At 36.0% G+C, this 12512-nt stretch overlaps 1 protein-coding gene across 3 annotated transcripts; it reads right to left on the reverse strand.

The window, feature by feature from the left end:
- Positions 1-776: 776 nt before the first annotated feature.
- Positions 777-12291, reverse strand: LOC105045570 (suppressor of mec-8 and unc-52 protein homolog 2). Of its 3 annotated transcripts, none has more exons than XM_073258138.1 (12): positions 12119-12291; positions 11924-12006; positions 10328-10468; positions 10158-10207; positions 8946-9060; positions 8569-8617; positions 8367-8456; positions 6338-6406; positions 6136-6259; positions 3825-4171; positions 3166-3549; positions 777-1259 (listed from the first exon to the last, which is right to left on the reverse strand). In XM_073258138.1, exons 2-12 carry the CDS (start codon positions 11965-11967, stop codon positions 984-986), a joined length of 1689 nt encoding a protein of 562 aa, XP_073114239.1. In that variant the 5' UTR covers positions 11968-12006; positions 12119-12291; the 3' UTR covers positions 777-983. The 3 variants fall into 3 exon arrangements, with proteins under 3 accessions (XP_073114239.1, XP_073114238.1, XP_029120521.1); XM_073258137.1 differs by having other exon boundaries at positions 11924-11976; positions 12084-12291; XM_029264688.2 differs by having other exon boundaries at positions 12084-12291.
- Between the last annotated feature and the right edge of the window lie 221 nt (positions 12292-12512).

Genomic DNA, 12512 nt, shown 5'->3' on the forward strand with positions numbered 1-12512 from the left:
ATTATTATAAAATTAATATTTTTAGTTATACTTATAATATATTATTAATTAATATAATTATTTATTTTGATTGGCAAAATAAGGCAAATAAAATTAATACATTCAATATTTTTATCATAACTATAATATATAACATCAAATATAATATAATATCAAATATATAATATTGATATAATATATTAACGGTACACTGATATACCAATCTTTTTTGCTAGTTGAGAGATTTTGATTCTTATATTTCAATCTAAGATTACTGTCGGAAGGTAATTTTGGATTCCCGACCTCGATGACAGATATTACATCACTAGATTCAGAGATGATTTGAGAAGTGAGAATGATCCGAGTCATGTTAGATCAGCATGATATAATCAAATATAATAATTTCATCATCTTTACTTACATCATTCTTGTCTGTACCAAACGCTCTCTTGGTTGATTGATACATCACAGCACCGCCAGCCAATATAATCAAGGTGGCGGAAGTGATAGCAAAGGCTCAAAAGATTGTCATAAGCATCTTGGCGAGGGGGAGTTGGGGGGGTCGCGGCAGGCAGAGCTTTAGGAGGCTCGGGATAGGTTTTTGCGCACGAACAAATATATGACGTCATCCTACATGCTCGACCATTTGATCAACTCCAACGGGAAAAAATTTGGGCATTCAAAGGTGATGATGAGAGGATAAAGGTAAACATGGCGATTCAAATAAACGACTGTAGACAGGAAGAGCTTAAACTCCGGAGTACCTGCAATGTAGCAATTCATACCAAAGCACTGGATTCAAGAGGCAACTGTGGATCATATTGGAAGTATTCAGTAGGAAAAGCCAACCACGGTACAACCAGCAAAATCAGCTTCTCAGCAGACCGAACCTCCGAACCCTTCAGAATAATTCAGAAATAAGCAAACACTAATCTCCATTTTTGGTCGCAAATCTCATGGACATGATACTAATGATTTACATTACCACCTAACAAACATATGCTTTATATCCGAAGCTTCTTTCCAGGTACTGGCTCTTCGTCATATGGCCCAGCATCATCACGGCCCTCCTTTTCTGCCTTCTTCCTTGCAAGAATTTTATTGATCTTGTGTAGCTCGTTGGTGAGCTTCTGGTCTTTGTTCTGCTTCCTGGTCTTCCGTCCATCTTGCATCTTCACGCCAAACTGGAAAGCAGCCTTAGGCATTGCCTCCTTCTGTTCGTTGTAAGCAGCCCACTCCTCTTCCGTGTCAAAGTCCCACCTATGAAGACGACCCTTGGCCTGTTACAAAAAGTGCAAGTCAGAAGGATTCAATTGCGGGTTTATTTCTTGAACACACGCAAGTTGTTTGGCGATCCTTGTGGTCGCTTGAAGGTTTCTTATCTGAGCCAATATGATGCAAAAGGGATACAAAGTTAGCAATGTTGCTAGGAGAATCAGCATTTCCAAATGGATGCCAACATTATCCTAAGACTTGTCTGAGGTTATGGCATCAGAGACATCTCAACCAAGGTTCAAAAATTCTTCCGGTTTCAGGATTTTAGCTCTGGCTGAACAAAATGAGTTTCCCTTTCGCTGATTTTAATGACTGGCAGTTTATCGATATAGTTTCAGCAGTTCAGCATGAAAATTATAAAAGAATACAAGAACTATCAAACAAAATTAGGAAAAAGAAAAGGTGACGGGCCACAATGAATAATAATATAAGACAAAAAAATCAATAGATCATTTAAAGTAAATATATAATTTGGAATCTTTGGGTAGTACCCTTTAGGTGGTTTTGCATTTAAGTGACCAAACATTTTTCACATTATTATGTTCAAAGAAATCATGCTTACCGTACAATATATCATTACTATTTGACAGTGATCTAGCACACAACAATCCCAGTATATAAAACGTTCGAGCTCTGGGATAGACTGTGTTGAAACATACTTTTTTTATATCTATTTATGTAGTGTCCCACAAAGCTTTGCAAAAGTTTAATTCAGGAAAAAAAATGCTTTCCAATATTTAAGGACACTAAGGAATGGCAACATACGAGCATACAAGGCCACATACAAAATAAATTTGGTCATTTAAGTTAGTTTTAAATGAAACTCCCAGACCAACCCCGATTGTAGACCGTTTCTGACAACAAAACCTATTGATTGATGAAACTCTGGATCATGACTTCAATCTCCATAGCAGTAGTAAGACCTTACAGATTCTACCACCATCAACCATACAAAATGTGTGTGTGTGTGAGAGAGAGAGAGAGAGGAGGTTGCTCCAGAACAAAAGGTCAAGAAGAATTATTTTATATTAGAAAATCTTAGCATTTTTAACTGAAAAATAATTGCTTGGATAACTGCATTACAAATGCTTGTCTGAGTATTTAATAAGTGATCGTTATGATATCTTCTTACATATGAGCCAGAATTTGCGTGTTCTTTATTTACCGGTGTTGAATCCCACAAGCTTTCAACTGTCACCTCATGTATAGAAAAACAACAGATGTAAAAAGTTACCAGATAAGATCTCTTATCTACATCTTTTTTCTTTCTTTTGTGTTCTTGTTGATGAATCAAGATTAGAAAAAAACTTAAATATCTCATAACTAGATGACAAAAACTTCCTCCCAAGAAAATGTCCTTATCCTAGCACCAAAACATTTAAATTCCCAAAATATTAAGGTCTCCACTCTCAGGTAATAGTCTTTGAGCGATAATAAATTAGAAACAAAGATATAATTTAATCTTGTAAATTATCATGATTAGCAAGGGTATCGATTTAGTTACAACTGATGGTAAGTCCCATAGCTTTTTGCTCCATATGCTTCTTACCTACCTCAGCATATGGAAAATAAGCTAGTAGCTAAGATCAGCATTCAAGTTCACTACCACCTATCAGATGTGGGAGTTTTATAGACTCCTAACCATATTTTTGCTCTTTTTCTCATATTCATCTGCAAGTTTGATAGGTTAGCAGGATAAAATTATAAAAACTCATAGCCAAACTAAAATATGCTAGTGTCGAGCAAATGCAATGCATATTAGGATTGATGACTGTGATTCCCCCCTCTAATTCATATTTTCATTTGATCTAACAATATTGATAGGTGTGCTCCTATTTTTCACATGATGCATTTCCCTCTCTTTAAACAATCTCTGCAACCTCCTATAGAACAAAGGAAGAGATCTCTTACCCGGCCACCCATGTCCATTTTTGACAAGTCGTCCTCATCATCACTGTCTATAACCTCGCGATTATACTCCTGATAACCAGGGTAACATTCAGAGTAACTTTCAGAGATAAAATTTGGATCTTTCTCCCGAGCATCCTTTTCCCTTAGTTGTTGAAGCCGCTGATCATCACGCTTGAAAACTGACCCTAAACCCCTATCTTTGTCTTCTTGAGTCATGAACCGTGGGTCCTGTAGTACATTTGTTCCAGCCAGCACATCGTATTCCTGGATATTTTGCTGGAGATACTGTTCAGGATACGCCAACTGTTCAGCATACTGATAGTCTGGCCACTCTCCTTGGTATCCAGCAGCCACCATTTGAGCTTGCATGGCATCGTACCCATTCTGCAACATGAAAGAATCATAGACATTTATTTGGACATGGAAGTAACAAGATTGTCTGGAGTAGCAAAGAAAGCATGTGGTATTTCTATCAAGCATGTAACAAGTTTGAAATTATACCAATCATAATTCACAACTGCAGATGATCAAAATTTTCATATATGTCAATCCTATGTTTTAGCTGTCCAATGACTCAATAAATTATTATCCTAAAACAATGAATGCCTCACCAATTCTGACAAAAAAGAACATCAAATATAGTTTTTTTGTAAACTCACTGTTTGTTGCCAAGCCTGAGCAGGTTCAGACGGTGGGACAGGACCATAAACAGGTTCGCTGAAGTAAGACTGCCTTTCTCGGCCACGTGGAGACTCTTCCATGTCATCTGAAACTGGGCTCTGGCTCATGTCCTTAGCAGGAATAGCATAGTCAATTCCATCTCCTAAAAATATGTCCTCCTCTTCAGCTCTTGAAATTGGAGGGGGTGGTTTCTCTCTTCCATCAGCATTGCTCTTGCGAGGAGGTGGTGGTAACATTTCTCTTTCTGGATCTCTCTTTGAAATGCCACCATCAGGTTGTCCAGGCTTCTCTTCATCATAATCATTGCCTACTGTTGAATTTTTCCCTGTCAAGGCAAAGAATAATTGCAGAACATGAAATCGATCATCTTAATCCCACTGAAATTTTCCAATTTCTACATGAAAACATGCCACGTTTCAAAGCAAGTAAAGTGCACCTTTCAGAAAAAGAAATTCCAGACTGCAAAAAGAGCATGGTGAATGCCACTTGGTTGTTCATATTGCTGATAATGGATAAGGCTATTCCTATGTTTTCTTATTGTGAATATGAAGCAAACCAAGCAACCACAATGATCATTCAGCTTTATCCCACCTATTTGGATGGGCTTTATGGATCCTTATTTGCCAAGCATTCCTATCTAGGGTCACCTGTGATTGCTATTTCTAGTTTTTCCATATCTTTTCTAACAGCTCCATCCACATTATCTTAGATCTGAAATTCTTATGAAGCTGTAACATTAATTAATCCTTTCACAAGCTAAATCAGGCACCTTCTATTGGACATTAAGGTTAATGGAAAGGTAACACTGATTTTCCTTCTTGTTCCAACTCATCCACATGAATCCTAATCTCTGCCTTATTCCATCTTCATTAGCCTACATCAACACAATTGAAGGACTTCCCAATGGGTCAACATGAAGAAATAGAGATGGGGAAAAAGCATGTATGCTAAGCCTTAGAGTCTCTAAGTAAAACTTTATGCATATAAAGAAGGTACCATATTAAATTCATAGGTATTCTCCTACCCATCACAATATAAAAAACTTGTAAAAGAAGTTTACAGCTAAGGTCATGTTACTTGAACCACTAACACAACTAAAAACCATGAAAAATACTCAAAGTCTTAATTTCAAACCAAAACCTTAGGCCAGATTTTGATCTTCATAACCACCAAACTAGGCTAACTAGCAAAACTCAACTTTGAAATGAGTACCTACACATCTCAAAAGCAATGTTACTTGGAGTCTTGGACCCATGACCCAGGTGTCAAGTGTCCAAAAGAGTTGGACATGGAAGCCTCCAATTAATCAGATGTGAACACGTCCATCCATATTAATGTGGCTGTAGACATATATCAATGTGCACATATAATAAATGATTTGATACAATTGTTAAAACCATAAAATGCCATACTGGGCCAAATCGTCTAGTACACCCTATACCATACCATATTGGTCTCATACCATACTGACACTCGGTACACCATCTCATACCATACTGAACCATGTACCGACACTGTAATGGCATGGTCCCCGACACGGGTTCCAGTACCGAGATGGCGAACTCTGATTAAAACATTTCTTAAATGTTATCTTAGACTTGCAAACTTCTAAAAATAAGTGCGAAATGTCAATATGTAATCAAGGAGTTTCATTTAATGTTCAGCTGTCCCACTGCCAGACATGTCAAACAACCCAAATTTTGAAGTGTCCAATTTATAGTGCTCAAAGGACCACTATAGAATGGCATTCAACTCATATAGCAAACATTTGACTCTTATTTGTATTCAATAAATGAACTGTTATGTACTACAATCTGAGGGTGAGAGCTAAAACAAAGTTCCATGTGCTTTATTTTTTTGGTGGGGTGTTGGATGGTGATGGATGGTGATGGATCACATATTTCTTTTTCTGTCAAATGGAGCACTGTTTTGTAGGGGGTTGGATACATATGGGATAGATGTAATTTGTGAAAATGGTTAATACTGTATTAGTTGTTTTAACGGAGTGAGAACTGCCGAAAAGAAAAAGGCTCCTAGACAAGTGCTCCCTTTTGTGAACAACAAAATATGATCAGCTTTCATTCTTATCATAGTTCAAATACTTTGCAATGACTGCCATCATCAAATACCTTTTAACATCAACACTCATGGTTTTCTTCTGAGGGTCCTTGTCCCAAATACAAGCCCCAACCCTATTATAAGGCATTTATGGCTTTTATGCTCCTTTGGTTATCACAACTAAATAACTATTTTCACATTTTCACTTCTATCATAAACAAAAATGCATACCCTTCATATCTTTTTCCTTTTTCTTCTTTTTGAGAACTTTTCCAGATGATCCAAGACGAAGATATTGCATGATTTTAGCAATCCTATCAAGAACAGAACCATCTACACTGACTGTAACCATTTCCTGCAGAATAAACCAAGTATGAAACATGAGTTTTTAATCATAAAGCGAATATTAAGAAGCAAAAACATGAACATATACCTCTGGAACTGGGCAGTCATCCTTGCTTCTATGAAGAGTAGTAGGGATATCATGAGCAAACCCATCCTCCTGGTAACAAGAAATGCATTCAATGAAATAAAAGAAAGCAAACACTTATATTTACATGAATATAAGCAATGATACAGTGCATGAAGCAAGACTTAGTTCCTAAGAATTCAAGATATCAAGGCTACGTCTACAATGATTACTTAAGCTAAAAGTCTAATGCATTGATATGAACAAAATCAACTGAATTTTTGACAAAGAGGTTCAATTCATGAAATTTTAAGAAACCAATTAACCAAAAGAATGATAGGCCATTGCCAGACTGATGAAAACAGGAATGTGATCTTTAAAATTTAGAGTAGAATAGAAGAAAGTGTACTGACCCATAACTAAGTTTACCTCTAGCATGGATAAAAGGCAAATAATAGACAAAAATGAATTTGATTGCAAAAGAACAAGAATGATATTAGGTAAACAATAAATTGATCCCAAAGCTTGAGACAAATCAAAAGGACAATTGGATGAGTTGAACCCCAATATAGATGTGGCATAGAGGGATAGATGAAGATAGAGAAAAGTAAAATATGGACAGTGTATTAGGGGTGTTTAAAATTCATAAAAGGGCCAATTAAAACATTACAATCAGATACAAAGGCAAAAAAGAGAGGTCCATATTGGACAAAAGAGGGAAATGTATTCTAAGAAGAATTTAGGAAAACAGGGGCTTGAGGAGTCCACCTCAAAAACAATAGGGGAATCTAACATGATGCAACTAATATTACTATTTATTTCTCAAAATATCTCTTCAACAGACTGAGTTTGCAGATGTCACTTATAATAAAGATGTGGTTTTCTATCAACTTAGAGATTTGAAACTTGTTACTAACCAACCTTCTGGACTAATATGAACTTCCATATAGAAATATTATCGAACTTACGGAACCAATACAATTCAAAAAACAAGACTGCAGCAGTGAAGATACACTGATCAAATAGGAATCTTAGTCCTAACGGAAATTATTTATCACAAATTGAAAGCTAACACCAAATCACTGGAGAAATTAAACTTAACATAGAGGAAATTACGTGTTGTGGAATATCATTACTCAAAGATCAATATGAAGGTGACATTTTACAAGTATGGTGCTAGTCAAATAACGTCTGAAAAATGGAAGAGTGACTACAATGATAATTGCCAGGCATTAAATGAGATACATGATAGTGGCAGCGAATTTCACTCAATAGCTAATACATATGGTCCTTGAAAGTAAATGACTATATCGACAGTGACAACTTTTGTGATTGACACCATAGAAGTCATCAAATTCTAGCAGCAGCCATATGAGAGAAATGCATGGATGTATCATTGCTTAGGACATGACACAGTCCAATCCAGCTGAAGAGACTGGATAAGGATGGGCCCGTCTCACAAAAACATTACATTCTTGAGGAAGGGTGAGAAGGGCTCTGATATTATACAAGTTCAAGATTAGGACAGTAAAGATGCAAGCAAGCATGTTATCCAGGTATTCACTATGGAGTAAAGTGGCCATAGCAAGAGAGACATTATATAATCATAGTCACAAACATACCAATATGCATCTAATGAATGATACTAAAACAAATACATGAATAACATGTAAAGCAAATGGGTAGCAGCCTTTGAAATTTACAGACACTTCTTGATTGTCAGGACAATCCCGTCAGGTGTAGTAAAGAGTCCAATTTCCATCACGTGCCCTCTACTGGAACAACATGCCAACTGAAAACAATCTAAGCATTTGTATATCCATTACTAGAGATTTAACAATCAATTAGAGACATTACCAAAATTTATGAATCTCATTACGAACTAAAAATACAATATACATGTCATCAAACTGACAACAGTAGTGGCTCATTCAACAACAGTAACAATCAGGAACCCATGCTCTGTAGAACTCTGATCGTTGAGGGACAATATGGTTGGAGGAACAGTGAGAAGGCAGGAAAAAAAATTTGTAAGGAAAATTAAAGATCATACCATGTTAAAAATAAATGCCATCCGACCAGGAAGAAACATTTCATTTGCTTTGATAATGCTCTGTGGCTTGATAATCCATTGATATACTGACTGCAACAAGAAAAATGATCTTAAGTAATGGCAAGGCTTAAGAAGATATTCTTTCTATCAAATTCTAACAAAGAGGCAAAAATTGATAAAATTCATTATTGCGACAATGAACCTTTGCAGTTGCAGTACGGAATGAAAGTGGTTGATCTTCCTTCGGTAACCTGTCAAAAAAGAAAGCCAAAAAAAAAATTGTCAATAGATCTCTTCATCGTTCAATAATTATAACATGATTTTTAGGGAAGTGCAAACTAAAAATAGGACAACACAACATAGCAACATGATTGCAAGAAAGCACGGGGTGCTGTGCTACAGCAAAATCAAATGTCATTTGCTCTGTGACTGCTACAGATCACTTCCTCACAAAATACAAATGCTATCAAAAAGGGGGGGTCTCCAAAAGCATTATACAGAATCCAATTATAACCTAAACCAGAAGTGGTTAGTTACTAATGTCTAAGCTACAAATTTGATTTTCACAGAATCGCATACCTAGACTTTCCATCCTTCCCATCTTCAGCATCTGGTTTCTTGTCAATTTCACTTCTTACCTTGTGAAGCAAAGCATAATCCAAACCTTTGACCAAATGTGTATGCTCCAGATCACCTAAGAAAAATTAAATCAAGAAAAACAAGTTATTTCACAATTAAAAATTTCACAGCTACAGTAATTCCATGAGAAACAAGACATAGAAACAAGTGGTGCCCTGTTTCGAGCATGTCAACTAATTCATCCAAAAGATATTAGGGGACTCAATCAAGCTACAATCAACATCAAATGTTTCCATAGATGTTGATGGGAATCAAAAAGTAGAAACTGAAATTTATCTAGATTTATGAAATTATCTACAATTAGCGAAGTGATCAGTATACTGATTTTCACAATTTCAGCCGACATCAACTTGACCGAGATAACTGAATTTTCAGAATTTCTGGAATGATAACACATCTATATAGTTAGATTCAACATGACTTTCTCACATGATTATGTCCAGTAACACTATCTCTTAAGTTTCTCGCTCACAAAAAATAGAACTGTTAACATTTCATACAGGTTTCTGAATTTTCAATTGAATCTCTTTCGTGCAGGCTATAATATTTCAAAAGCCAAACTATTTCAAGTGTTAAACAGTAATTGCTAAAGCATCAAGCAACATTAGTGAAGCATCATTTCTAGTTCTTTATTTTCCATTTGTATGATATGGTGTGAAAAGTGAGTTCTTGTTGTACCAACATCTGGAAAATTATTCTAGTGGTTTAACATCTTTCAGTGCTTTTATAGAAAAGCATTGTCTATATGTTGAGCGCTTTAAGAGATTGCAGTGCCATACAGTCAGGTGACATAGTTGGTAGTCATGCCAAATTTCTAGGTGAAGTTGGCTAAAACATTGTGGTTCCATAGAAATTCTTCAGTTTTAACAAACTATTTTCCAATCCAAGCTTTGAAACTATGTGAAAATCTAGGAGATATTCACATGCAAAGTTCATTTAAACTGATTTCTACAGCAACATCATGTGGTAAGATATGGGGTCATTACTCATCACTACTACTCTTCTTGTTTTTCTTCGATCTATCCATCAACCTTTAGGCCTAACCATTTAAAATCCAGTCATGGTGTAGGCTGTCTACCAATATGAAAATGAGATGATTAGATCACCAACTTTCCCTTTAAAAGTAATATAAAAGATGATAGGCACACAAACCTCCAAGATACTTGCTGTTCTCAATAGATATCTTGTGTGCATCAGCTAACCTGCAGAAGTAACAAATAAGCACCAAATATGTATAAGAGAAAAAAGAAAGGGGAGGGAGGTGCACGCAAGTGAAGAATGAAGGATCCTGCTTCATACATAAGAAAATGTAGAAATGATACCTTAAATCAACTGTCCCAGGAGGTGCCACTGCATGAAATGAACCAAGCTCAGTTGGCTCATAATCAGGGTTTTGATTTTCTCTGCGTTCCTTAGCACGATCTCGATACTTTGGTGTTTCTGGTTCTTCATGCTTCTCTTCTCTGATAAAAATAAGTTTAGTTTAAACCTTCATCAGTACACCACATAAAAGTGGAAGGAAAAAAATCCACTGACATTAGTTTCTCAAATGCCAAAGTATAAAGAAATCTGCACGTATAGATATATTTATGAATTCATTGTAAAAAAAAAAAAAATCCAGAAATTGATTAAGTTTAGGCTACAGAATCACTTCATCACTCTGCAATATTTTTTCAAGCCCCGAAATTCTCCAAAAATTAAAAAATTATCTCATCAACAGTGACCATAAGAACCATTCAGACCTACCTTATGTTACCACAAAAGAACGATATCTATAATGGAAAATAAACCTTGAATAGACTAAAGCAGATGCAGACACACCTAAAAGCATATGTCTTCATGATACAATGCACTAAGTGATAGTTGCATACTGAATTTATTTAGAAAAGAAAAGTTAATCATAGGTTTGAGAAAGAAAGGAAAGAAAAAGTTAAAAAGAGCATGGTTTATCATTGGTCAACTAAATTCTCAAAAAGGTTCAGCATTTCAGTGCCTTTCTTGATGCAGTAAGCCAGTGTTGAGGAAATGCAGGCTTATGACCATGATTTATTTGTCTTAACATATCACAGATCTTCGAATATCCATATACAGTATGTATCCATATCATCCATTGGTCTGGATCAGTGCCCAATTAGTGACAAACTCCTCCCAACCTATCCAGTATGGAGTATAGACTAAAGAAACACACTGAAGGAGCAATACATCAGTATCTCAGACTGTAAAGTTAAATGCATTAGCCAGCTAGTGCATAATTGTAATATTAAAGTGCCAATGTTTATCTTAGACTGCAAATTAGAATGATCAAAGAACAAAAATAGCAACATCAACAACAGTAAACGAAACATTTACAATTTAGAGAGAGACAGGAGAAAGTGCATATTAGCATAAATGAGGAATGCAAGCCTTTTAATAACAAACAGTAAAATAGTAACCCTAGATTATCTTCATTAACCAAAAGCAAGTGTTTGAACACTTACAACAATCTAATGAGATTCCAAGGTACTTATGGTCGAAGCGCTTGGCCATGGAAAGTATCTACCTATGAACCGAAAACCCTAAATTTATTGGTTAACTAATCACCACAAGTTCCCTGCCATCACTTGTAGTAAACTGTAAACTAGAAAATATAACTACAAGATATCCAATGATAAGGTGGTCGCAAAAGAATTAATAAGAGACCAGAAAAAAAATTTCTTTTCAGCTTTATATAAGCAAATAGAATACATATCATTCCATTTCCTAGGATAATAACAAGTTTGCAGTTTCCTTCTTTATAGCATAATAACGACCAATAAAAACCGCAGGTCAAGCAGACGATTCCATAAAATGTTTCGAAGGAACCCAAAAAAAAAATTGAGCAGGTGAAGAAAAAGGTAAGTAACATCGGAACAAAAACATGGGGATGACTTATGACTTACTTCCGACGCATCATCTTCTCCTTGTAATTCTTTCGTGAAGCCATTGCAAATTTCTAATTTCGAGATACGAAACCCTTCACTCCCTTCAGTTCAATGCTCGCTTATATGATAAAATTCATAATAAAACCAAAAAAAAAGAAAGAAAAAAAAAAGTACCGACTTTTATGAGCGAAATGAAATCTCGTGAGACGACACCTTTCTGCTACCGCCTTTAATCTTGGTGTTTGAGCTGAACTTGTTGTTAGAGAGATCGATTGGAGAGATCTGGAGTTAGGGTTAGAGACGTGGAGAGGGCCTCGTGGTCTCTTCTCGTCCAGGCCCGACAGATGGAGATGAGATCCCTTTCGCTGCCCCTCTTCGCGTGGAAGCCTGAAATAGGCGATCTACGTGCGTTCGAACCAGAGGGCGGTTCAGGTAATATAACCGGGCTGATGCGGCCCAAAGCCTAATCAATGTTAGACTAACCGCCACGTACTTGGACTGTTTTTGGAAGACATCATTACCATCACAATTAGGTCTGGTCAGACTAGATACAAACCAGAAGGGATATAGAACAGGTCAAAAATCTAGTAATATTAATCCTATCTTT

This window comes from Elaeis guineensis, chromosome 5 (assembly GCF_000442705.2).
Source record: "Elaeis guineensis isolate ETL-2024a chromosome 5, EG11, whole genome shotgun sequence".
Classification (NCBI taxonomy): Eukaryota; Viridiplantae; Streptophyta; class Magnoliopsida; order Arecales; family Arecaceae; genus Elaeis; species Elaeis guineensis.

Coding starts and splice junctions, on each gene's coding strand:
- LOC105045570 (XM_073258138.1), bottom strand. CDS start 11,967: ATGGCTTCACGAAAGAATTACAAGGAGAAGATGATGCGTCGGAA. Junction 8,618..8,945: donor GGGAAGGATGGAAAGTCTAG/GTATGCGATTCT, acceptor CTTTTTTGACAG/GTTACCGAAGGAAGATCAAC. Junction 8,457..8,568: donor TCCGTACTGCAACTGCAAAG/GTTCATTGTCGC, acceptor TTCTTGTTGCAG/TCAGTATATCAATGGATTAT.